Raw genomic sequence first — 26215 nt, forward strand, 5'->3', positions numbered from 1 at the left:
GAACCAATCTCAAGGAAGAAGATCAAAACAAAAGAAAAGTAAAGAAGTCACAAATTTGAAATTGAAGTCAATGAAATTTAATTATTAAAAACAATTTATCCGTTCTAATATGGTTTCAATAAACTTTTAATAAAATATTCCGTCCGTATATGAATATTTAATTTGTTATTACGATAGATAGATGGATAGATTCTTATAGCTTATTAACATAAATCATAAAATCTGCTAGCGAGACAAGAATAATGATGAAGAATAAAAACAAAAGACATTGATGAATTTTGCTACCAATGTTAATACTTTTTACTTCGATTTCAGGTGAGTGTAATGTTATTATTATTTTATTACTTGGCATCGATTTTACATTTATAAAGTAATTATTTATTCATTTCTGCTTTACTAGATCAAATTTCCTTTAACGTAACAAGTAATAAGCAATTTTAATTTAAACATTTCAGTTTTTTTCCTTCGAATTAATCGTATTTGTGTAAAATTATTTTCTCTATATAAAAACTATATAACCTCATCGACTAATTCGTATGTGCTTTTAGGTTATTAAACAGAGTCGTCATATAACCAACGCATTTACTATGTTAAAAATATTCATTTATACAGACAGATAAATGGGAAAATGGGCAATTTTATATTCTGATAAATAAATTAAGCACATCCGCATATTTGCATTACAAAGCGCCGGCGATAGGGATGAGCAATAAATAAAGAGATGTAAGTATTGCATGCGATAATGGCATTTTTCGGTAACAATATTGTACTCATATGCTATTTTAATACATTAGAACAGTAATAATGATAAAAAACTCACTTAATGATATGTAATACTTTTGCGAGTAGACATTATAATTTCTTTTAATATACCAGTTTTTTTATCTTTTTATAAAATAATAAAGAATACTTATAAATCGTTTTATATATAATATAAAACTGTTATTAGATCTGAAAATTGTATATACTATGTTTATGTAAGTTGATATTTATTATTATATCAATATTTTGACATTATCAATTCGAAATAAAAAGGTACTAAATTGTCTTAACTCTATCAAGATATCAGAGATATGTCTTGCACGTTGTCTATATTTTTTAAGATGTTTTTAAATCAATCGAATGCTTATAAATAAGTAATCAAAATTGAAACAAACACAACATGCGTAAATACACACGAACGCACCCTAATCTGAGATTGAAATATGCATATTTTTTTAGGTCAATATTAAATTGTTGCTGCTGTTTAAATTACATTACATTACATGCCCGTTGCATAATTATGATAATAGTACAGATGCTGCAAGCGAGTATTATTAATTCGTACGTAATTCAAATAACTTAAATGTTTTTATGTGTTGCCATTTTCAAATATGTACATACTTTTTTATTGAGTTGCCCGCCTTTGTCACAGGAACAACTTCTTTCCAATAAAAAACTTCATACTTATAAAATATTTTCATGGTAGAGGCACGGCTCATTGAAAGACTAGTATGAAATGTTAAATTATTTTCGGTATTCACATAGAACGAAGAATCAGAAGTTTTAAATTTTCCGATATTTTAATTGCAATTGATGTTTCTTGGTTTTTTGGTTTATCTTCATCAAATTATCCTTCTTTCCAAATCTTTCCTAGTATTGCATCCATCTAGGAATTACTAAATACTAGGTTATAACTAATGAAATGTTTTTCATACACTAGGAATTGTTCACCAGAACATTTAATGGTAAAAATTTAAAATTTATTTGAAACACATCATTTTTGTAATATGTTTAATATTACTTCACTTTTACTTTTAGCCTTAACAGTTAAAGTGTCTGCACTTCCTGGACGATATTACCTTAAGAAAATAAAAAAGACAATTCAATGAAAGTCGAACAAATTTATAAACACTTTATTGATACGTATTATGTACACCATGATTTTCTAGGTAGGTAATATACATACAATCTACAGGAAACAGAATACGATTTTTTTTTTTCTACAATGTACATAACATTCCCTAAAACTAAATAACGCTTATTTTAAAGAAATTTCATTGTTTTAGTTGCAATTGCATCAAAAGAAAGCGTGGAATTTAAAACTTTATTTAGTTCGATTATAATTACATATTAACAAGCGGAATAAAAAATGCCGGTTACTATGTTAGACATATTTTTAGTTTTTATACCCTATCAACCTTAAAATAACTATAATTTACGTGAGCATGTATTTACATTAATAAATTTACACGTTATTGATATGCTTTATATTATTATATATTTGTACATATTTTTAAGTTGAAAATAAAGATATGTTAAGGAGACAAACACAAGTCATTACTTAGACCATCAGATAAAAGTAGGCTTATTGTTCCAAAGTGCCACTAAAATGTCATAATGCTAGACAGTTTTTACTCAATGATATCAGATTGAATATTGCGGGCATGAAACTAGCACAATTTACAAATAATAAAAACTAAACCAAATAAAGCCCAAAATAAAAATGGCTCAATAATGGAAATTTTATTTATTCTCCATTGAATGAAATAAAATTCGTATTTGTATGGACTCCTCAAACTATTGAGCTAATGGTGAGCGTCCACTTTAAATACAAACTGGCTCGAATTTTAGAAAGCATCGTTGCATAGATGTCATTTTCATGATCTTTTTATTTTAAATAACACAGGAGGCAGCCGACGCTTCGTCTATAGAATGAACGATTGATTTTGATACTTTTATGTTACTTCAAATTTGAATGAACAATTTTGATTCCTAATTTTTTTATTGGATCTCCATCACCTTCTCATTCGGAGGGTAAGCAGAATATTTTCCTATTTTGATACTCTTGAATCAGCACAATTTTTTTTATCCTTGGATTTGTATCTAGACGTTCTTATGGTTTGATATAACATATAATTTTTCATTCTTTAATTTTTATTCCGTCATTAACTAGTGATGTTTATATTTTGCTTTGATTTACAAAATATTATTTTAAAAATTCACATTAAATTGACACGCAGCATTAATGGACAAACTTATCATCTTGCACCTTGACCTATTAATATAAAGTAACTAGCCATTACAATAGTAAGGAGCAATTTGAGACTACGAGTATTGCATAGCAAAATTTGTGGCAATGCTGAAATGACAGCAACTGTAGGGAACTCTGGCGCATAATGGCGGTGGCTCGAAGACTCCGCAGTCGGTAACCAGTTGTTGTCGAGGACAGATTGTTCTATTACATTTTGCATGGTATCTGTTACCAAGATAATAGAAAATATTACACAACATTTCCGACATAATATTTAAAAACACAGAAAAAATTATTCTTACCATATGTCGTAACATCTGGCGTATAAAATTTTTGTTCAGCTGGCTGTAATGGCACTACGATAGCTGTAACAAAAACTGTAAGCGTTATTTTGTAAAAGTTATTTAAGTTTATGTAAATACTTCAAATTCAACTTTAAAAAATAGTACTTATGTGATATCAGAAATCGTTGTAACACACACGAGGACATATATTTAGTACATTTTATCATAGAGCTTGCCTAAAGCAATTAATTTATGAATATCTGAATTTAGAGCAGTTCACCATATAACCGAATAAAATATGCAAAATTGTTATAAAAGATAGTCAACAGTTAGCTGTATCCAATAATTGAGTTTGAATTTTTTTATTATTTGAAGAATTCTCTCCCAAATATAATTAAATGGTGATTCAATTTAGGTGAAATTCAGTCGCTATTTATGATGAAAGCTAATAGGAAAAAATTATATTGTAATTGTGTATTTTTAAATAACGTGGTATGCAATTATCTTTCACCATACATTTTTCGTATCAATATTGATTCTTAGTACTTACGTGGAGGTGTTTCTGGCAACAACTCTGTTGTTGACGGGATTGGTGTGGTGGTGGTGGTCGTAGTAGTAGTCGTAGTTGTTGTTGTTGTGGTCGTTGTTGTAGTTATCTTAATTTCTGGTTAATTATACATCAATTATATATCAATGAGACTTTAATTTAGTAGTCTTAATTTGATTTTAATTTCCAAGCAGAATCATAAAACAATTTTTATCACAAAATAAAATTATTTCACTTAAACGATACTTGTGACATGTGTTGTATGTAAAATACTGATGCATCTACTTTAGCGGTGACACTTGTATGTATAATGTATATCATTAATTAATTACAACAGAAAAAGCAAGATTGCCTAAATATTTTAATTGGTTCAATGGTACAATTTAAAGCTATTTATAGCAATGATTTACCATACGTCGTGAAGTAAGCTACTTAGCTTAGCTTACTGCGTACTGATATATACTATTGTAATAACTTTATTACAATAGTATAAAGTTTATTACAATAGTATAAAGTTATTACAATAGTATATATCACTGTAAACTTTCACTAAAATAAAAATGAAAAGTGGTTGAGTAACTAACTACCATTATAATATTAGTAGAATTTTTTATATTTACCGTATAGTCTTAATGTGCCCTCGGCCTTTCCTATTGTATTTGTTGCAACACATGTGTAAGTTCCAATGTCATTGCTACTGAAGTCTGATATAGTTAATATTGTACGTATTTCATATGCCGAGAGCCGAACCTCGCGAATGTCATGTTTTTCACTGTAATTAAGTAATTAATAATTATAAATAAACATATTCATTCTTAATTCTGTTTTCTTTTTCAAAAATATGTTGAATAAAAATAAATTGTAATTGATTCATATGGTAATAGATATTAAATATCTTTGAGCATATACTTTTATTATAAATCATGTATTTAATATATAATTTTAAAAATACATTATGTAATATAACAAATATTCACACAGTCTTATATATAAAATTCTCGTGTCATAATGTTCGTTCCCGTACACTTACGAAACGGCTTGACCGATTTTCATGAAATTTTGTGAGCATATTGAGTAGGTCTGAGAATCGGCCAACATCTATTTTTCATACCCCTTAGTCATAAGGATTGTTCACCCTTAAACTGTTTTTTTTTAAATTTTTGAATGAAATTTTTTGTTTTTATTTTTTTATAATGTGGCATCAATAATACACACAACCCTAAATTATTGCTTTTTTATCACCAACCCCTATTTTTATATATATATGTAAACACAATACAAGTGTATGTTTGTTTCGGCTAATATCTAAAATGGCTGAACCGCGTTTAACGGGACTTATTGGCATGTAGATGATGTAATAAAAAGCAACTTAGGATACTTTTTTCAAGATCCCGAATGACCATCCCGAAATTATAATGTGCGAGTGGGAGGCAGGGCGCATACGGGGCTTTAAAGTTTTGTCATAGTTTCTTATTATTTTTCTTACACAGACGGAGTTGCGGGTAACTAAATAAATAAGTAACCACAATATTATATATATGTATATATATCTATATTTATTTATATTTAAATTATTACATTGCAGAGGAATACGTTATGAATAAAAAACATCTGTATGCTTTTTTTTATAACGATAAATAATAATGGATTTATTATCCCATTTGGGTTGTTTATTTGCAATGAAAGCGTGAGGTCTATAAATAATTGCAACGACGTACCAAATGTCTTTTTTTTGCCGTGACAATGTAGTGTTTTCTACAAACATTGTACAGTCAATATATCAGTACTTTATACATTCGAATTGTGATTGAAAACGGCCGAAATGTTTGCAATGAATCAGCGCAGTTACTGGTTGCACATGTTTTTTTTATTTGGGTTGTTTTTCGGGTCGCTTATTCTATTTTCATAATTAATCTTGCAAACATATGACATTCAAAGATTTTTTTGTGTCAAGTTTTATTTTCAAGACATATGCAACATAATATTGTTTTCATTTTTAATTAAATTTGACTGTCTGTCATATATACATTTATATATACGAGTACAATAATCTATATGTTATGTATTAGTTATACTTGCTCGGTATTGTTAAAATAATAATATGATGTCAAGTGTAATGTAGGTAGATTAGTTTATTTGTATTGGTCTCTGTCAGTCAGTTTGCTACTTAGCACAATACATACATGACGAATTTAATATAGTTTCATTGAATACTACACTATACACATAAAATATATACGTATATGTACAATAAACATACTATTGTTAATATATATACTATATACTATACATACTATTGTTTATATCACTCTAATTAAATCTAAAAATATATATTTATTGTAAAATTTCTATTGACTTAAAACAGCTACATACATACCCGGAAAGAATCATTTCTTCTCCACTTTTCAGCCAGTAATTGATAGCGGGAGGATAGGCTTCAACAAGACACTGGAGCTCAGTTTGAGAGCCCGTTGGCACTCCAATCACTTTTGTAGCTATCAATATGGATGGGCCAACTAAAAATATGTAATTATTTTTTTGTTTTATTTCATATTATAAGCAACATGTTTCAAAATTATCCTAAAATTATTTTATAAGATTTCTGGTATTCATTATAACAAACATTTGAATAGCCGTAAAAAAAAATCTAAAATTTGAACTAATTTACTTCACTAATATGCAATAAATATTTATATGAATTTTATTTAGCTTCATAAAAAACATTTTGTTTTAAATCAAAATATCATTAAAACAAAAACAACGCAATAACTACGATATGCAGCGAATATTTTGCAGAAAAATCTGTAAGGAATAAAGTAGAGATCTTTTTATGGCGTTGTTATCGGAACAAGCACAAACTCATAATGAAAAGAGATTTGTTTTGTCAGAAGCGTTATTAAATATACTATGTACGCAATTTATAGTAAAATTTTATAAAATTTGTTTGCTAACATTACTCATGATAGCTTATTTAACGATATTTGCTTGTTCATATATTCCACTTCATATCTTTGGCGTTGGACAAGATGAATTGCTATCAGTTGCTACGGACGTGTCAGGTCATTTACAATACAGCGTATCATAGTTTCTTATGGGAGCTCCGATATTATTGTGTAGGCTGCTTGATTATACTATACTATCGTCGTCATGTATTTTTAGGAATTCTTATTTATTTTTGTAAAAGGAATAATCAATTGATAGTGATGGTTAAAAAACTAATTAAAGACTTTTATTTGAAAAATTCGATTTGTCTCATTGAATACCTAAAAAAAAATCTATTTTAAAAGTAATTGGAAATTTACTATCTTAGATAACCATATCTAAGATTTTCGAGTGCACCCATAAAATTGAAAGTGATTTTTTCGGATAACTAGCTTTTTTTTTTAATCTTTCATTTTGACACTTTCATCATGTTTGCCCGTGATCACGACTGCTGAAAAGTAATCGAAACGTCGAGAACTTACAGAAATAAAATAATAAGAAACGGGTATTTATAAAAAGCTTTCTTTCATTTTATTATTTCATATTTCATCTCAACTCAACACTAATATGATTTCACACTCTCATCATAGTACTGTTTAAGGTGAATGAACTAAGTCTAGGGCAGACAAGGGTTATCTGTTTATTAAAGAAGTGTGAGGTATTTTATATTATAATACATATTATTGGTCTGATAACTTGTTTTTTATAATGAGATCTAAGATTTTCGCGAGTATTCATTTAAATAAAACTAGTATTATTCGGATTTACTACTATTATTCACAGACATTCACACCTCGTCTGCCTGTGATCACGGTTGCTGCAAAGTAACCGAAACGTCGGGATTATGTAGTTTTTAAATAATAAAAATCCGCGTATTAAATCCGAATAATACTAGTTTTATTTAACTTGTTTTTTATTCCAATCTTAAAACAAATTTATACTCAATCTAAAATCTTGCTGAGAATAATGTTAATAGCATATTTTTTTTATTATATTATTAAAAAGATGAATATTTATTTATATAAGAATACAATACGTATGTATACGGCTTGCAGTTTACTTGCTGAGTATTTTACATATTACTCCGTTTTACCGACATAAAAGTCATCGTAAAGTCCTTCGGGTCTGAAGTACCAATATTATTAGGAGACTACCCGTTGAAATTGCCTTGTCTTTTATGGTTTCATGCAAAAGATCAATTTCAGTATCTTTTTGTCTATTTTGGAATGCGGCCATCTATTTCAACATAATATACGGAGGAACGTATAGTCCTGTATCTTTATATTAATACGCTAGGTATAAATTTTGATAATAGGCGTGACTTACGATACCGGTAAAAAATTATTGCATTATAAAAGGCAAACAAAACATAATTTTAATAGCTCGTTTAAAACTAGCTTGAACAACTAAAAAAACAACAAACAAAGTTCTGTATACTCAATGCACGGGACATGAAATGTTTCATTTCTTTTAATGTAATCATTACAACTACTTGTTTGTTTCTCGTAATAAAACTGTTTAAGTAATAATGTTACTTACAATTGACGCTAAGCATAATCCTCTTGCTAACTGAAGGCGGCACGTCATTGGATGCTATGCATAAGTACGCACCCATTTGCCTCCTCTCCACCTTTGTAAGGTTAAGTGAAGATCCGGTGTACATATCAACTGTATAAAACATAAATATCTTTTTGATAGATGTAATTATTAAAACTATTGGAAAATAAATAGTGTTATTCAATATGCTTCAAATATTACAACACAAGGGAAAGTGTAACCACCAATATTTAAATATATCGTCGGTAAAAAAGGCATTCTAAATTTAAAATACATTAGACATATATTTTAAGCATTAACAACAGTTCTAAAATCTTCTTCTTAATCTACTTAAGAAATGAAATTTACCAAATCCAATTTATAGTTTTTGTCTTTCATTAATCATGTGTTTGCGTTTAACTAAGAAATTAGTGAAAGAATTTCGATCAGAGTTTCAACAGCTAGAATTGTAATCACCAGGCAGCTAACGAGATTGTTTTCATCTCGAGTTGAATTCCCCGGGGAATTATTTTATTGTGCACCAAATCAAACAGAGTCACAGGTACTAAAAACTGGCATTGTTATGAAGAACGTTTTTACTACCTAATACCTACTGATTTCTTTAAATTAGAAAGAAAATTATATCAACGAAGTTTTGATATATAAGAGATAAAACAAAGCTTTATTTTAGGTTTGTGTATGTTGTCATGTAATATAAATGTATATACGGATACTATTTTCGATATATATATATATATATATGTCGGAGCGTCAGAATTAATTATGATTTTATTTCCATTTTATTTTACAAATTATTACGAATTAGCTGGCAACGTCAAGCAGTTAGCTTGAGTGAGGTCACCCCGGTGTCGGTTTTGACGTTGGACAACTGACAGAAAAAAAAAGGGAATGTCACCGACATTTTTTTGGAGTGGATGAACTCGCTGCGTTACCAACTAAATCTTGTTCCATCGTTCACTATGTCTGATAATGAGCTATCTTCCTGATTTTGATCCGTTATCAGAAGTGGGATGTAACCGGAACGCCCCCCGCGAAAAGTTATTGTTGTTACTGGAGCAGCAAAATAGAAACTTTCTGGCCATGCTAGAGGCCGTGAAGCATTCGCGATCTCCGAACGAACTTCGTCTTCCTGATTTTGATCCGGACCGACACAATGTGGACGCACGTGCTGGGATTGCAACAGCGGACACGTGCATTACTGACGGATGCCAACATGGCGCCCCGTTAATGATTGCGTTGAGTCGTGCAATGAAAGGAGACGAATCCACATGACTGTCGACTGTATCATTTCCAGGGATGACTGAGAAAATTTCAAGAAGCTTTTCAATGCAAGGTATGCAAGTCCTGAGACTGTGGCATCTTACCTTATTAATATGGCTGGAAGCAAAACAAAGAAAATGAATGTCATGCTGCATATGGTGCTTCTTTGATGACCTTTATTATATCAAGGTGGAAAAACTTGACGATAGAACAGATCGCGGTAGCTACAGTTCTGGCACATATTTCGCAGTTCGCGCCTCGTATTCAACGATTGTCCTGTACCACTGATATTGACAATACAAAATGACTGCAACAAGAGCTTACAGCGGAGTCGTTTTAAAGAGAAGAACTCCACCTAACAGTGACGTGCCAGATTTTAAGAGGATTCGCCCAGCTACAAGCCATGCAAGCATCAAGTGCTTTCACTGTGGGAAACTGGGCCATAAGTCTACTCAGTCCTTCTCGAGGAGGAATTTGAAGCCAAATGGAGACAATAACCAAACTCGCTTCAACAACTATAAGAAGCCTGCTGCAGAATACCTCTCCATCACTTGTTACTCCTGTCAAGGGCAAGGCCACTACTCATTCAGATGCCCGAAGTGGAGGAGCAAGGGCGGAGGCAACGGAAGCAGCTTAGCTTCAACTATAGAGAAGCGGGTGGACCTGAGCAATATAGATGCGCCTACTGGATATATGTACCATAATCTCTTTAATTAAAGAATCAGTGTCTAGCAAATTTAGTGGTAGAAGATTGAATAGTATTATTAATATGACAGGCATAGGGCAAACATCTGTTAAATCAATGTTACAGATTTTGACTATTATTAAGATTGACGACATTACTTTAGAAATCCTATTTCATGTTTTACCCGACTATTGCCTTCAATATGACATAATGGTAGGACTTGAAAAATTATCTCAAAGCCTAACTGTCCACATGACTCGTAACTGTTGAGTGTAGAGAAAACTTGTATTATCGAATCGTGTAGCGTTAGCGAGAATGAACAACTTTAATTTAATACTGATGTACCTTTAGAACATAGAGCAGAATTAATTGACATCTTGAAGTCTTTCGAAAAGTCGTTTATTACTGGTGTACCTATGACTCACGCCAACACCGACCCTATGACCATCAGGCTCATTGACCCCCACAAAACAGTAAGTTGTCGCCCTTATCGTTTAAGTCCTCAGGAGCGAAAAATTGTTAGGGAAAACATTAACCAATTAATTTGTTTTAATTAATTAATTGTTAGGGAAAAAGTTAACCAAATATTATTCGTCCTAGTTTTTCACCTTTCACCAGTATCCTTGGTCTCCTATTTTAGGCAGCTTGTTGCGGGATTCTCACAGACAATGGCACCGTTATACGCGTTGACTTCGAGCTCTAATAGTAAACTAGATTGGAAGTCTGAGTATGAGGTGGTAAGGTAATAAATTATTTCCAAGCTACCACGGGAGCCGGTTTTTATGATCTACGATCCAGATCTACAGATCGAGTTGCATACTGATGCAAGTGCGATTGGATACGTTTCGGTGCTTATGCAGAAAAAGCAGGTAAGCTGCATGCAGTTGCTTATTTTAGTAAGCGTACTACAGCCGCAGAGTCGAAATAGCATTCATACGAGTTGGAGACTCTACCGGTTGTAAACGCGGTTAAGCATTTGCGCTACTATCTACATGATCGCAAGTTTATCGTACTAAGCGACTACAACTCCCTTCAGTGAACTTGCAAAAGGCTGGATTTGACGCTTCGAGTTCAGAGATGGTGGACATTTCTCCAGGACTTTGACTTTGATGTAATTCACATTGATGGTAAGCGTATGGCACATGCGGACTTCTTTTCACGAAACCCTCTTCCAGTCAAAGAAGCTCACACGCACCATTCACAGGTACAGTCAGAACAAATTACTATTACTGAGTTCACTAGTAATTGGCTGTTAGCAGAATAACAGCGTGGCGAAGAAATTAGTAAGTTGGTGAATGACCTTAAAGCTAAGAAGTTGCCTGACGATATTGCAAAGACTCACGAGTTCAGATCGGGTGTCTTGTATCGCAAAATACAGCGTCGGGGTAAGTCCCGTTTCTTACCTATGAGGTGGTCAGTCATTAATGGTGTGCATGAGGGATTGGTGCATTTGGGATGGGAGAAGACCTTAGAGAAAGTGTACGAACTTTACTGGTTCTATAAGATGACCAAGTACGTGAGAAAGTTCTGTGACAATTGCATCACATACAGAATTTCAAAGTCGCAATCTGGCAAAACACAGGCCAAGCTTCACTCCATCCCAAAGATAGCGATCCCTTGGCATACTTTACACATAGATGCCACTGGGAAGCTTAGCGAAAAAAGTGATAGTAAGGAGTAGGTTTTTGTAGTTATCGATGCTTTCACTAAGTTTGTTTTGCTCCACCATACCTTACACATCGATGCGACTAGTAGTATAAAAGCAGTTAAAGCTAGAATCTCTTTGTTTGGTGCGCCTACACGAATCGTTGCAGACCAGGGCAGATGCTTTGCCAGCAAAGATTTTAAAGAGTACTGCGATTCTGCTAACATTAAATTACACCTTATTGCCGCTGGTAGTTCTCGGGCAAACGGGCAGGTCGAACGTATAATGAGCACTCTTAAGGGGATGCTTACTGCCGCCGAGACTGGTAAACGGTCGTGGCAGGAAGCTTTGCCAGATGTACAACTAGCACTAAACTGTTCACAACACAGAGTCACGGGGTTAAGTCCTCTGGAATTGCTTATTGTCAAGGTTGTTAGGCCAGTAGATATTTTGTTAGCTAGTGATGTAGAGCCCGAAGTCGATCTGATTGTTGTACGAGATCAGACAATAGAGAACATAACTAGAAATGCCCAGTATGATAAGATACGGTTTGATGATAGACTCCGTAGGATGCCTGGACCAGACTATGACGACTATGACTCTGACGATGACTTTGCTGTGCTATCTACTAGTTCTTGTTAAAACTGTAAAATTAGCGATATGTTATAATGTCGGATGCCGGGATGGTTGTCCAAGGCATGTTCGGACACCAGCACGGTTATCCATGTGTTGTCGGATGCTAAAAGGAGGTTGTCCATGGCTTGTTCGGACGCCGACCTGATAATCCTGATGTTGTCGGATGCTGTAAGGTTGTCCATGGCTTGTTCGGACGCCGTTCAGTTATCCTGGTATAATAACTTTATGGAAGGTTGTCCATGGCTTGTTCGGACGCCGACCTGATAATCTTGATGTTGTCGGATGCTGTAAGGATGTCCATGGCTTGTTCGGACTCCGTTCAGTTATCCAGGTATAATAACTTTATGTGAGGTTGTCCATGGCTTGTTCGGACGCCGACCTGATTATCCTGATGTTGTCGGATGCTGTAAGGATGTCCATGGCTTGTTCGGACTCCGTTCAGTTATCCAGGTATAATAACTTTATGTGAGGTTGTCCATGGCTTGTTCGGACGCCGACCTGATAAACCTGATGTTGTCGGATGCTGTAAGGATGTCCATGGCTTGTTCGGACTCCGTTCAGTTATCCAGGTATAATAACTTTATGTGAGGTTGTCCATGGCTTGTTCGGACGCCGACCTGATTATCCTGATGTTGTCGGATGCTGTAAGGATGTCCATGGCTTGTTCGGACTCCGTTCAGTTATCCAGGTATAATAACTTTATGTGAGGTTGTCCATGGCTTGTTCGGACGCCGACCTGATTATCCAGGTATAATAACTTTATATGAGGTTGTCCATGGCTTGTTCGGACGCCGAATTTAGTACCCGCGTATATTATAATCGAAAATGATGTTCGTTATTTGATTATTAGTATTCTGAATCATAGTTTACTTAAGTTAAATTTGATTGCTAATTTATGGTTGTACTTTGGTTGTTGTAATAATTTTGCTTTATAAAAGAGGATTAGTTGTTTTCTGTTTGCCATAAAATAATTAAGACTATTCCGAGTTCTTTATTTGTGCCAGGTTGGCCGAGTGGAAATTTTTATCTACTGCAGAACCTTTTCTATTTTCACACGAGGACGTGTGAGATGTCACGATGGCCGTGTCGGAGCGTCAGAATTAATTATGATTTTATTTCCATTTTATTTTACAAATTATTACGAATTAGCTGGCAACGTCAAGCAGTTAGCTTGAGTGAGGTCACCCCGGTGTCGGTTTTGACGTTGGACAACTGACAGAAAAAAAAAGGGAATGTCACCGACATTTTTGGAGTGGATGAACTCGCTGCGTTACCAACTAAATCTTGTTCCATCGTTCACTATGTCTGATAATGAGCTATCTTCCTGATTTTGATCCGTTATATATATATATATATATCTTTTTTTTAAACATTAAAGGTTAGTTATTTTATTTTAAAGTACCTATTTTTAAATTGCGTTTTGAAGTAATTAATTTTAAAGTAAAGTGTAAAACACAGACCTGGATTTCAAAGAAGAATATGAGAGGACAAAGACCGTATGACCATATAAAATTAATAACAAAGAAAATATTTAAAAAAATTTGTTAACCAATGTACAAATAACGCTTTTAACAACGATTAATGACTTCCAACAAAAATGCATTGAAATAGAAATGTCCACAAAAACAAGGGATCATTTCTATAACAATAGACAAGTCTTGCTAACAAGGAAACAAGGGGACTTGAGAGAAAAGAAATTAAGGATACGAGGTAACAAAAGAATAAAATCTCTGCAAATTCCCGTAAAGCGGTGATATTCATTTATATGAAAAATCACGTTCATTTTACGTATGACAGGGTTTCGTCGGATTGTTTGATATAGAACGATGATATTTTTAATGCTTTTTTACCGTATAATTCCATAATTTTATACATCCTTCAATCTTGTTTACTCACTACGATTATATAGAATTAAAATATTTGAATTTTATTTAATACAACAATAAAAATAATCGATAGCATATATTTTTATTTATTTTTCGCGCTTGAAAGATTACAGAGAATTTGCCGCAAGTGAAATCGTCGATGCGGACACATATAACCTTATTGTAGTAACAAGCAAGTTGGAGCTAAAATCGGTCAAGCATATAAGCTTTTAGACTCATAGAAAATATAAAACATTTGTATTTAAAGTTTTCAATATATTTTGACCATATTTACAAGGTCATTTTTATTTAAGGGCTATTATATTATCACTAAACTCTCAATTACTTGATTTTTGGTGATTACTGTAAAACATAACTATCTATTTTGAGACGAATCCTCCCAGCATTCCATGGACGCACAGTTCGGGTGCCGGGTCCATCGCGTTGCAGGGAGAGAAGCCTTAACAGTGTCATGGACTGGCGACTCAGGTGTAGGTTTAAGGGGCCCCTATCTAACGCGCCTTATACACTCACCTGTACCGTCCAAGCTCCTGACTCTACCTAACCAAATTTGAACCTACTAGGGCTGCCTTCAATGCACGTTCCAAGAATGAAATTAAATTTAAATAAATTCAGTGACACTAGAGGATTCCACCTTGCTAATTCCGAGATTTCACGTACCGCCTTAATAATAATTGAGCTGTACTAATTTAATTCGAATCAGTTTTTAATTAATTCATGTATTTATTATCCATCGTATTAAGGTGAAGTGATTTTTAAAACTGTTTAAAAAAGAAATTAAAGTGTAAGTACTTAAGTTTCCGGAAGTCTTAGTTTTTAATCTTGATTATAGAAACGAATTAAACATTAAATTTTTTTATTTTCTAAACTTAGTTTATTTCTACACTAACTTTCAAATCTAACTGATATAAATACATGATATTGTCATTTTATTACTTCTTGTTTGCTCTAACCAAAATTTTCATTCTTACAACTTGACGTTTTAAAGAATTATCTTTCTTTGTTTTTTATACGAAAGCGAAAAATAGAATTCTGAATATCTTAAAACAAAGCTGGTTTTTCAAATCAAGAACTACAGCTGTTCTATAACATTGTTACCAAATACAAATATACATTAATATTAGTTTGCTTGAGTTTAAGGGTATATCTTAAAAACATCTTCACCGTGTAATTAATTGTCGTAATAGAATAAAAATTGTATATATATATATATATATATATATATATATACATCAATTGCATAATAATAATAATCAGCAAATAATTAAATTTCCAAATGGATGGTAATTAATATTCCACGATGCTTAAACAAATTTTTGGCTAATAAAATCATTTATTCAGATCAGTATCATTGACGTAATGAAGTTATCAAATAATTTATACAGATAATAATAGATTTCTGTAAAACAAGGGATAATTATATATAGAGTAATTGTAAATAACCTCAGACCTTTATGAAGCTTTCCGGCGTCATTCCTCAATTGTATATTCGCTCCGTCTTCTCTTCTCCACAGGATACGAGGCAATGGTCTTCCATCGGCTTTGCAAGATATGCTTACATCTGTACCTTCTCTAGCTACCATGTCTCCACTCGTACCTTCATCAACTATATTTGGTGGAACTACAAAAACAATATTTTTATTTTTTCTAGATACTAACATACTATGTAACTTATTGCAGACGATAAACGAGTGTTTAAACGTTTTCTTTGACATAACATTAATAAAGCCTTTATTAATAAAACATCGTATGTATAAAATGAGTGAAAATCTGTCCATTCTAAATTATTATAACTATAAAAAAATTAAGAGAAACTTGTAGAGGCTCGTTTTAACCATTAGGTATATGAAATACATGTAAATTGCAATTTCAAAGATGTGTATTTCCAAACAAAACTGTGCTGACTGTTTGAATTTCTTAACATTAACTTAATTTTAATGACACTTCATAGGAAATTAGTTTACAGTTGTTAAGATCGCTTATTTATATATGCATAAAAACTTGAAGATTAAGATATTGTTGTTTGAAGTTAAATATATCTATTTAACTTGTATTTTTTCTTTCAACATCAATAATCTATTCAATTAAGCAATTTTATTTTTATAATCTCTTATTAATAGCATCAAAAGTGTTATAAAAAATCACAACAGATAGCTTAACATCAATGACCCATTAGTAACAAAGCGGCTTTGAGAATAAACTTTGAATTAATTTTAACAAAAATATAATTTCGACTGAGACAAAATATTGTCTTTCAGACATACAAAATCACCAATTATTAATGAGATAAATGACAGAGATAATGAATGAGCATTCCATTCTTTTTATATGAATTGCCTGATGTTAAAAACAATAGGCTTAGAGCTGGGAAGCAGTTATTTAAAACGTCATAGAATCGTTATATCCGGGAAAAGTAATAAATTGTGGCGGGATAATTTACTTTTTATTCGAGTTTTTGGTCGAAATGAACGCATAAATCTACAGATAAGGATCTCTGCATAAATATTTATGTTCTTCTTAAAATTAAATAATGACAGGGAGAATGAAAAGACCATTTTCATCCCAGTTTTATTTTTTTATATTTCCGAGACATATTTTAATTTCAAATACGTACATTCAGACATTGTTATTTTTTGTTATATTCTCAAGGTAATATTAAACATTATTTTATTTAAGAACATAAAGCATTTAAGGATAGTTTAATTATTTTGTAAATAGTACATCTGAATCAAAGATATTGTTCCAATTACGAATATGTACGGAGTTGGTGACATAATGGCCTAATATATGTATTTTTCACAACATGTCGCTACATGTTGTGTTGCATACAATACTACCTTTATCGTATACTTAATACAAGAAACATGCGTCAATAGTCTTAGTTAAGCAGGCAATCGAATAACGAGAGTCGCGTATTTTTTAAAGATATCAAAAACCGAGTATTGATGTGAAATAAAGTTTCTGTTTAAAGAAGGGTTATCCCCTGCCCAAGTTAAAAAACGATTGGATGGCGTGTATAAAGAGTCTACCCTCTCCTATGGCACACTGAAAAATTGGGTAAAAAGTTTCGCCTCGGGAGAGAAACCGTCGAAGATATTGGCCACGACGATCGATCTATGGAAGTGCTCACTCCCGAAACGATTGCTATTATCAAAGAGAAGTTTCTGATTTACCGCAGTTTGAAGATTAAAGAACTTTCAGCTAGACTAGGGCTCCCTAAAAGTAGCATTCATCTTCACATGAAAAAAGAGAATGCAAGTTGGATACCAAAATTTTTTTCAGGGTTACTGCGACAGGAAAGAGCGAACTGCGCTTCGGAGTTTTTGGATCTTTGTGGCAAAAACTCAAAGATTGTGATCGAGCGGATAGTGAATGATGATTGAAACTATGATCTTGTAATATGATCCACATAGTAAAGCGCGGGTCAAAGGAATTTCGTGAAAAGGGTGAAATGGCCCTTAGAAAGGCAAAGGTGCAACAATCGATTAAAAAAACTGATGAGCACAATATTCTGTAATTTTAGTATTTGGATGGTAAATATTAAAAGGCCAATTCATTATGGCAACGTAATACAGTCGTGAACGACGAATATTAAAGCTTCTTTAATATATAGACTACGAGACAAGGTAGACGAAACAACGACGAAACAAACTGTCTAAAGCCGTCTAGTTGCTCCATGACAACGCAACTATTCATGCCGCTGGTGTTTCGAAGGATGCAGTTCGTCAATGTGGGTTTAAAATAAGATAAATAAAAAAAATGCGGGTTTACAGAAGTGGAATTTATTATTTTTTACCAAATTTAAAGGGGGACTTAAAAGGACGAAAGGACGAAAAAGCGATAAAGAATTGCAGGCGGCCGTATTCGGTCATTTTGAGGTGTCACAAGTGTGTTAGTATTTATGGTGTTTATATTGAAAAACAAAATTGGGTTCGTTTCATTTCCTTCATTAGGTCATAGTTAGGCCAATTCATTATGGGACCGCCTAGTATCTACTGTAAGTATCTCATGATAAATATTGGATGTATTTAAATTTATCAGTTAAATGGACTTTTAACGGTTAATCCATTCAAAGGCACTTGACAACGCACAATCGAATGATATAAAATGAATGTAATAAAGTATACTGCCCATTGTCATCATTAAATGTTGAGAAATATTGTTTTCATTAATATTCAAACATTAATAAATATTCAAATATAAAAAAGTTTATTATTTAGTTCAACTTGCTTCATTGTTCTAGCTTAATATATATTTATCTTCAGAATATCGCTGTAATATTTATAATGTATGATTTAAGGGTCGGATGCCGGTTTTAGTCGCCATGTTGTCAAACTCGTGACATGAAATATTAAGAGACAAACGCTAAAAGTTTAACCTAAACACGTGATATGTATGTAATGGATATAATTTTTTGTTCCTTTTCCAACGAATGATACAACATCGATCTGTTCGTATATGAAATACATAACATCGCAATATTTCTAGTGCGATTTGAAGAAGGAGTTCCTTTTTTATAAGAAGTATAATTAAGATAATGTATCTAAGCATAATTTCTGAGCCATCTTTTACGGTACAGTAATAATCAATGCTACTGTTAGTAATAGTTACCGAGTGTAAATGGAATTAAAGATATGAACATGATGTGGAAGCTTAAAAAATAAGTAAAAATGAGTGACGAATTTCCATATTGCATAAAAATAAACCAATATTATTTAATAACCATAAGGACGGTTCAGACTTACCTAATACATCAACACAACCTATTTGTTTCTTCATAGTACTTGTATTTATTTGGCACATGTAACAGCCTCGGTCCTCAACCTTAAGTGGTCTGATGTGGAGTTGCCAGGAGCCAGGAGAATCATTAGTGACAGCGTATCTTGAACTGTGAGTTACTAAACGGGTGTGCAATGTCAAGATTGTTTGGTCATCAGCTCTGATCCATGCCACCTATAGAAAAAAATTGTAAAATTTATCCAAGACAAGTAATATTACGAAAATATTATTTCTATTTTTTAATTTATTTAGAGTGACGTTAATCCGATCGTGGGCTCATACACACATGCGAGTAGATGTATACTCAAACTGACTTCATAATTTCGTTTTACACTAAAACTTTGTGCCTCTCAGTAAACATGTTGTTCATATCAACATTGCCGTCCTTGATGAATTTTTATAACAAATTTTCATGATCGGTATATATAGGGTTTTCCATTAAGGGCACTTGATCTTTGAAATGCAAAAAAAAATACATGTAGGAAAGATATTTGATATTTTTTTTATTTGGAAGGTCTATCGACCCCATTATGTATGGAATATGACATCATTCAAATGACCGCCACGGCTTCGGTTGGTGGCGCGCACACGAAAGGTCCAATTTTCGATGACTCTGGCGCACAAATCGGGCTGTATTTGATCGATGGCGTGGCGTATGTTGACTTTGAGGGCATCGGTGGTTTGCGGCTTGTTGGCATAGACCTGCGACTTAAGAAAACCCCACAAGAAAAAGTCCAGCGGGGTCAAATCGCACGATCTCGGTGGCCAGTTCACGTCGCCTCCGCGCGAGATGACCATGTCCAGAAATTGCTCGTGCAGAACTTCCATCGTAGCGTGTGCTGTGTGGCACGTAGCGCCGTCCTGTTGAAACCACATGTTGTCCAGATCCATATTCTCGATTTCAGGCCAAAAGAAGTTGGTTATCATCGACCGGTATCGCTCACCATTGACGGTGACGGCCACACCATTATCGTTTTCGAAAAAATACGGACCAATCACGCCTCCGGCCCAAAATCCGCACCAAACAGTCACTTTCTGCGGGTGCATTGCCACTTGGTGAACCTCGTGTGGATTGGTCTCGTCCCAAATACGGCAATTTTGCTTGTTGACATAGCCATTCATCCAAAAATGCGCCTCGTCGCTGAAGATGATTTTTTTGCCAAAATCGGCGTCAACTTCCAACTGCTCTAATGCCCAGTCAGCGAACACACGGCGCTGTCTATGGTCATTAACCTTGAGCTCTTGGGTCAGCTGGATCTTGTACGGGTGCAGGCTCAAGTCACAACGCAAAATTCGCCAAGTTGTCGTCTGCGAAAGGCCGAGTTCCTGTGCGCGACGCGGAATTGACTGCCGCGGGTTTTCGAGGACACTGTCGCGCACAGCGGCGATATTCTCGGCAGATCTCGCGTTACGTTGACGCACGGGAACCGGCTGATTGTTAACTGACCCGGTTGACTCGAATTTGTCCACCAATCGACGGATAGTCGACTCGGCAGGACGATCATCGCGACCGTAAAACGGGCGAAGTGCGCGGAACGTTGCTCGAACTGAAGACCCATTTTCATAAAACAATTTTATGATTTGCACGTGCTGCTCGACACTGTAACCTGCCATGGTGGTTTGGGAGGACGGAATGAATATAACACACTGCATTTGACAGCTGTCACTCAAACAATATGGCCGCAATCAGCTGTCAAAGTTCAAGCGTCCCTATTGGAAAACCCCATACAACCTAAATCCAAGTTCAAGTTGGTGATACTTATTTTCATTTGTAGGACTGTTTATATCTACATCAATTTTAGTAACGTTTTTTATAGCTTTTTCAATAACCTTTCAACTGCTTTATTTCAAAAAACAGTTCTACTTTGTGATTATTCTTACTTAACATAAGAAAATTTCCTTACTAGCTGAGTTTTAAAAGTTTTTTATTATATCATAGTGACTTATTTATTCTAATATCATTCTGAGAAATATTTACACTTTGATTAAAATTGTATCAAAACTTGATGTACTACCAACAATTTTATGACTGCTGTTTATTTTCCCTGGTGGAAAATTTCCAAGAAATATTGTATGATAACCTCTACAAAGATGTGTGTGGTTCATAAAATATTAATATTAACAGTTTTAGAGTACAAGAAAAACAAAAAAATAATTTCAACCTTTTGAATTATATATTTGGACTTGAAATAATATTGATTCCAATCCAAAGGCCACATTGTTATAAAATATATAATTTCTATTATTGCATAAAAAGAAAAGTGAATTTTGATTTTCAAGGTAGGTAAAAATTGACAAGCATATTAATCACAATATGTTATAAAACTATCAAGTTTTAAGCACATGGGATGGCATTGGTTTCATTTCCTGTCTATTTCAAACGAAATAAACACACTCTCTATCAATCCTGATATGCTCACATTAAAACTAGGGGACATATACAAATTCCTTTAGGTTGGCAGATATATCAAAAAAGTTTTCTTATATACGAAATAATACACGTCATTTGACCATTTTGTTACCTTACAAAAACCGTGATCGAGGAATTTTTTGCGAACCTGATTAAACTTCTGGATGGAATTTGGGTATGTGAAAATATGTTTTCTTTATATGAACAGAAAGCTGGAGTGACATGTATTATATAAATAAGGATCTCGTTTAAATCGACAAAGACGATGAGTGTAAATGTAGTTTAAGTGGTGGTGGTATTCAGACCTGTAGTGTTTGTCGTTATTTTGTCCCCTAGGTGTCAAACACCGACTGTATTATATAGATACCAACTATACTATTTTGTCTATATAGACACCGGGTAGTCCATTGATTTAGCGACAGCAAATAGGAAATGCTGAGGTACCAGGGAGCTTGTATAGTTGGACACAAAAATTTGTTTTGTAAAGGGTTGAAAAGAGTTCGTGAGCGAAACACAAAGTTTAGTACTATATGAAAGTAAGACTTCAAGTCTTGTATAGAGTGAAATTATTTCTAAGGGACATCTTACTTATACAGCAAATTAATGTATATAGGCAGATTATAGCAAACTGATTTTATAAACGGTCAAAGGACGAAGGAACTATCTAGAGTGACTTCTAGATATTTGCCTTTCATTACGCAAAAATTATGGTGGTCGTCTAATTTTATTGATCTCTTTAAAAAGAGATTTCTAAAAAAAAGGACCACTGTGCTATTGTCAGGATTTATCTCTATACTCCATTGACAAATAAAATTGTCTGAGATATTAGCCGCCTTTAAAAGGCGAGCGATAGATTAGACTGTTTGCTCCAAATTCAGGTTTATTTAGGTTGAATGGTTCAGCCTTTACCGCCGACGCATTACTTATGGGATACCGTGTTCTCTCTTTAAATACCTGTCAATCGTTTTAGTCATGAATTTATCTGTACAATTCATATTTTATTATGTTTTGCTTTAGATGATTCTAGAGCTAACAGTGTATTAAGTTCCTAGGTTGTGGTGAAGGATACGAAATTCTAAGTTTTTGTGCTTTTGGATCTTAGGTATCCGATAAATGGCATTTATTTTCTTTATTAGAATAAAAAACATGATATTTAATGAATGGGCATCACTGATCGAGAATTTGTGATTTATCAAAACGATCGTCAGGGTTTAGTCTGTCCAAAGTAACATGCACACACTTGACACCATCACAAATCTTTTTATAATATCTGATATTTGTTATCTGTTCCCTATACCGACACTCCTTACCGTTAGTTCAATATATGACACGTTGCAGTCACAACTAAGTTCATATATAGTCATTTGTTGTAATGGTACGAAACTCCTAATTGGTAACCGTGATCACTAGATGAAAATGTCTGTTAGTTAGTCATGTGTTTTGTCACCTGGAGCTAACGACTTATTAATTTTCTCACCCACTGCTTTGGATCTACACAGAATACATCACTTGATCACTTTTGATTGATCACTTTTATTACAAAGTAATTTAAATTTTCGGTTAAAATATAGAATGATATAAAATTATTTTTAAGTAAAATTACCAACATCAAAAAACAACATAGGAACTAAAATGCAAAAAATAAAATAAATTAATTAATCACACTTAAATACTGTTTCCTAACATAATCTATCTAATAATAATAAATTCTTAATATCTCCACAAAAATCAAATAAACAAGTAATGTAAAGGAACTCTACTGTTATTTAATTTAAGGTAACCGTGTCTGAACAAATTATTTTTAATTGATTTATATAGTGGCTTATGATATAAATCTTATGGCATTTTAAAAACAATGGAAGTATTTAGAGGGATAAAACTAAATTTACCCAATCCACCTATTACTTACTAAATTCCATTGGCTGGAGGAAAATGACGATTATGTAACTATGTTACAAGTGTTTATAGGTGATGTGAATCGTTTTTCGGCAGATGGGGCGTGTCACCGTTCATACTTGTTCAGGATAAAGTAAACATGTTTGATTTACCACTCTAGGTATAGTGCGCGATCTATACTGTGTTTGACGTGACTTCTAATAAAATACAAGTGTTAATTGCTTTGAGAGTTTCATTTAATTTTTAGGTAAATTATAGTGCTTAGGTTGGTTCTGATGTACAAGTAATATAACCAAATTGTATTGATGAAATCTGTTCGCTACTTTTTCGCGAAGGAGTACAAAATATATCCGCACAAATTTTGACATTTATAATATATATTAGAAGTATTAGTTAGACAATTTATATCATTAAGGTCTAAACAACATTATTTTATAAACTGACATTTCACTGACACTAATAATCTAAATCACTCTTCTTGTTCCATTTTATGATAAATTAAAATTCAATCATAAATAAGGAAAAGTAAAGCTTAATAATAATAAGGTAACGCCTCGAAATGCAAATGATTTGCCGCTTGGTTGGTCACAGTCAGGCCGGATTGGAAGTAAATTGAAGCTGACGGCTAAGTTTGCACGTTTCGTAAAATATAGCTATTTGATTTTCAAAATACAATTTTCACGAGCAATTTGTTATGTAATTGTTTATAAAATAATTGTTATCATAGGTCAAAATCAAGATCAAAATTAGGTGCTATGAATGAAAACGAGGTATTGAATTAAATATACGTACAAAACAGTAAGCCTCAATCTAATATAAATATTGAGTCTTAATATATAGTCTTATATATATATTTAGTCGTAAAAACTTTTCTAATTATTTATTATTATATGATTGTTTATACACACATATGTTAGTACTCGGTTTCATTTTTAAAAATTCGTAAACAGCTTACAGATTATTTAATTATATTTTTGATGGCCATGATGTTAAATCTTTTTAGAAGATGTACTTTATCAATTCGCTTACTTCATAGTATTAATTTGTTCATTTTAAATACATTTTTTCCAACTAAAATAGCAGACATTTTAAATATTAAAGCTAATAGATCCCGGAGAAATATTTCAAGATCATTTTAAAATTTATGAAATAGGAATATTAATATATTCATGCCTGGTTTCAAGAGTATAAAAGAGCATTTAATTATGTTAATATATTTTGCTATAAAAACTTTAATCACAACATATTTAATAATATCACCCGACGTTTATTTTCTTTATATGATAAGAGACTGTTGTTATTAGTTATATATTTGTATTATTTACTTTGTGTTGCGTATTTATCAAATACATGTTATGTAAAAGGTGAGGTATATTTATGTAAAATAATTATTTAGTTGCCAGAGTTAGTTAACATTTGAAATTTAGTTTTGAAAATGAATTATTATTATTGAAGTTTCCCTAAGTTTTTGTCAACATCATTGTTATTCTCTCTAAAGAATATATTGATTTCATTCTCAGCGACCTTTATTTCTATTTAGGGGCTAAAATTTTTCATTTATCCGACAAAGGATAGTTTTCAAAGGGACTTTAGTATTTTAAAAACATTTCTTATACTAGTTTTGCTTTATTGAGTTGCTATATATGAATTCTTATATAATTTTGTGTACAATTCACACGTAAAAATATATTTTGTAGTAAGTAGGTATTCCTTTTGTTAGGTAAAATTTATTTATTAATATCTTATTAAATTAATGAAAATATACAAAATTTGAAATGAACTTGTTTAATGAGGATTCCTTTTACTTTAAATTAATAATTGCATATAATTTTATAAAAAAAAAATCTGAAAACTTCTTTGTCTTTTTATAAAGAGCTTTTAAAATATTTAAGATTTTTTTAATATATATTTTATCGTATAAATAATAATATAACCCTTACATTCATCTAACTACTTTCTCATTTTCCTAGCATTAATCCTATCATATGAACAGTGGATTTTAGATTGTTATACAATATTGGAAACAGTATTAGAAAAATTTTTATATGTTTTATTATTTCCATAGAAATTTATTACTAAGGATGCTATCATTGAGATTAAATAAATAAATTGTACAAAATATTGAATTTTTGAAACTTAGAAAAGTCAAGAAATAGAGAAAACATCCACTGGATTTATTTTTCTAAAATTACTCGTTGTAATAATTGTACCTTTATATTTCAAAGTAAAAAGGACACATTTTTTTGAATCAAAACAACTATTTAAAATCATTTCTCTGAGGCTAAATAGAAAATAATTTTGTTTTAAAGGTTAAAATTATTTTTAGTTCTTTATGATTTTTATGAAGCTAGTAATAGCAAAAAATATCAAAGCCTAGTGGACTATTTTTTAATTAAAATATCAACTAAATAAAAAACAATGTTTATCAAAGGCTAATACAGCTTAAGAGTTTTTTATTTCTCATAAAAATGTGTTTTCTAATAATTAGAATTTACTTTAAAAAAATGTATTAGAGAAAGCAGTTTCTTATTATAATAACAAGTTATTATAATAACAACTTACATCACAATTTAACTACATTTGTTCTCCAAAGTCTCGTTTAGTAATTATAACCGAAATTTCCTAAGTTCGATTA

The 26215-nt window shown here is 32.2% G+C and overlaps 1 protein-coding gene across 2 annotated transcripts in view; it reads right to left on the reverse strand.

The window, feature by feature from the left end:
- Positions 1–1919: 1919 nt before the first annotated feature.
- LOC116768089 (lachesin-like) overlaps positions 1920–26215 on the reverse strand; it is a 35355-nt gene continuing 11059 nt past the window's right edge. Inside the window, exons 3-10 of one of the 2 annotated variants that reach the window (XM_032658722.2) lie at positions 19241–19448; positions 15946–16116; positions 8366–8494; positions 6222–6360; positions 4465–4616; positions 3848–3961; positions 3316–3378; positions 1920–3238 (exon numbers count right to left, since the gene is read on the reverse strand). In XM_032658722.2, coding sequence (XP_032514613.2) covers positions 3021–3238; positions 3316–3378; positions 3848–3961; positions 4465–4616; positions 6222–6360; positions 8366–8494; positions 15946–16116; positions 19241–19448 — 1194 coding nt within the window. In that variant the 3' untranslated portion in view covers positions 1920–3020. Of the gene's footprint in view, positions 3239–3315; positions 3391–3847; positions 3962–4464; positions 4617–6221; positions 6361–8365; positions 8495–15945; positions 16117–19240; positions 19449–26215 lie in introns of both variants that reach the window. The other variant, XM_032658721.2, reaches the window with a different exon arrangement.

Source organism: Danaus plexippus, chromosome 19, assembly GCF_018135715.1.
Source record: "Danaus plexippus chromosome 19, MEX_DaPlex, whole genome shotgun sequence".
In the NCBI taxonomy this organism is placed as follows: Eukaryota; Metazoa; Arthropoda; class Insecta; order Lepidoptera; family Nymphalidae; genus Danaus; species Danaus plexippus.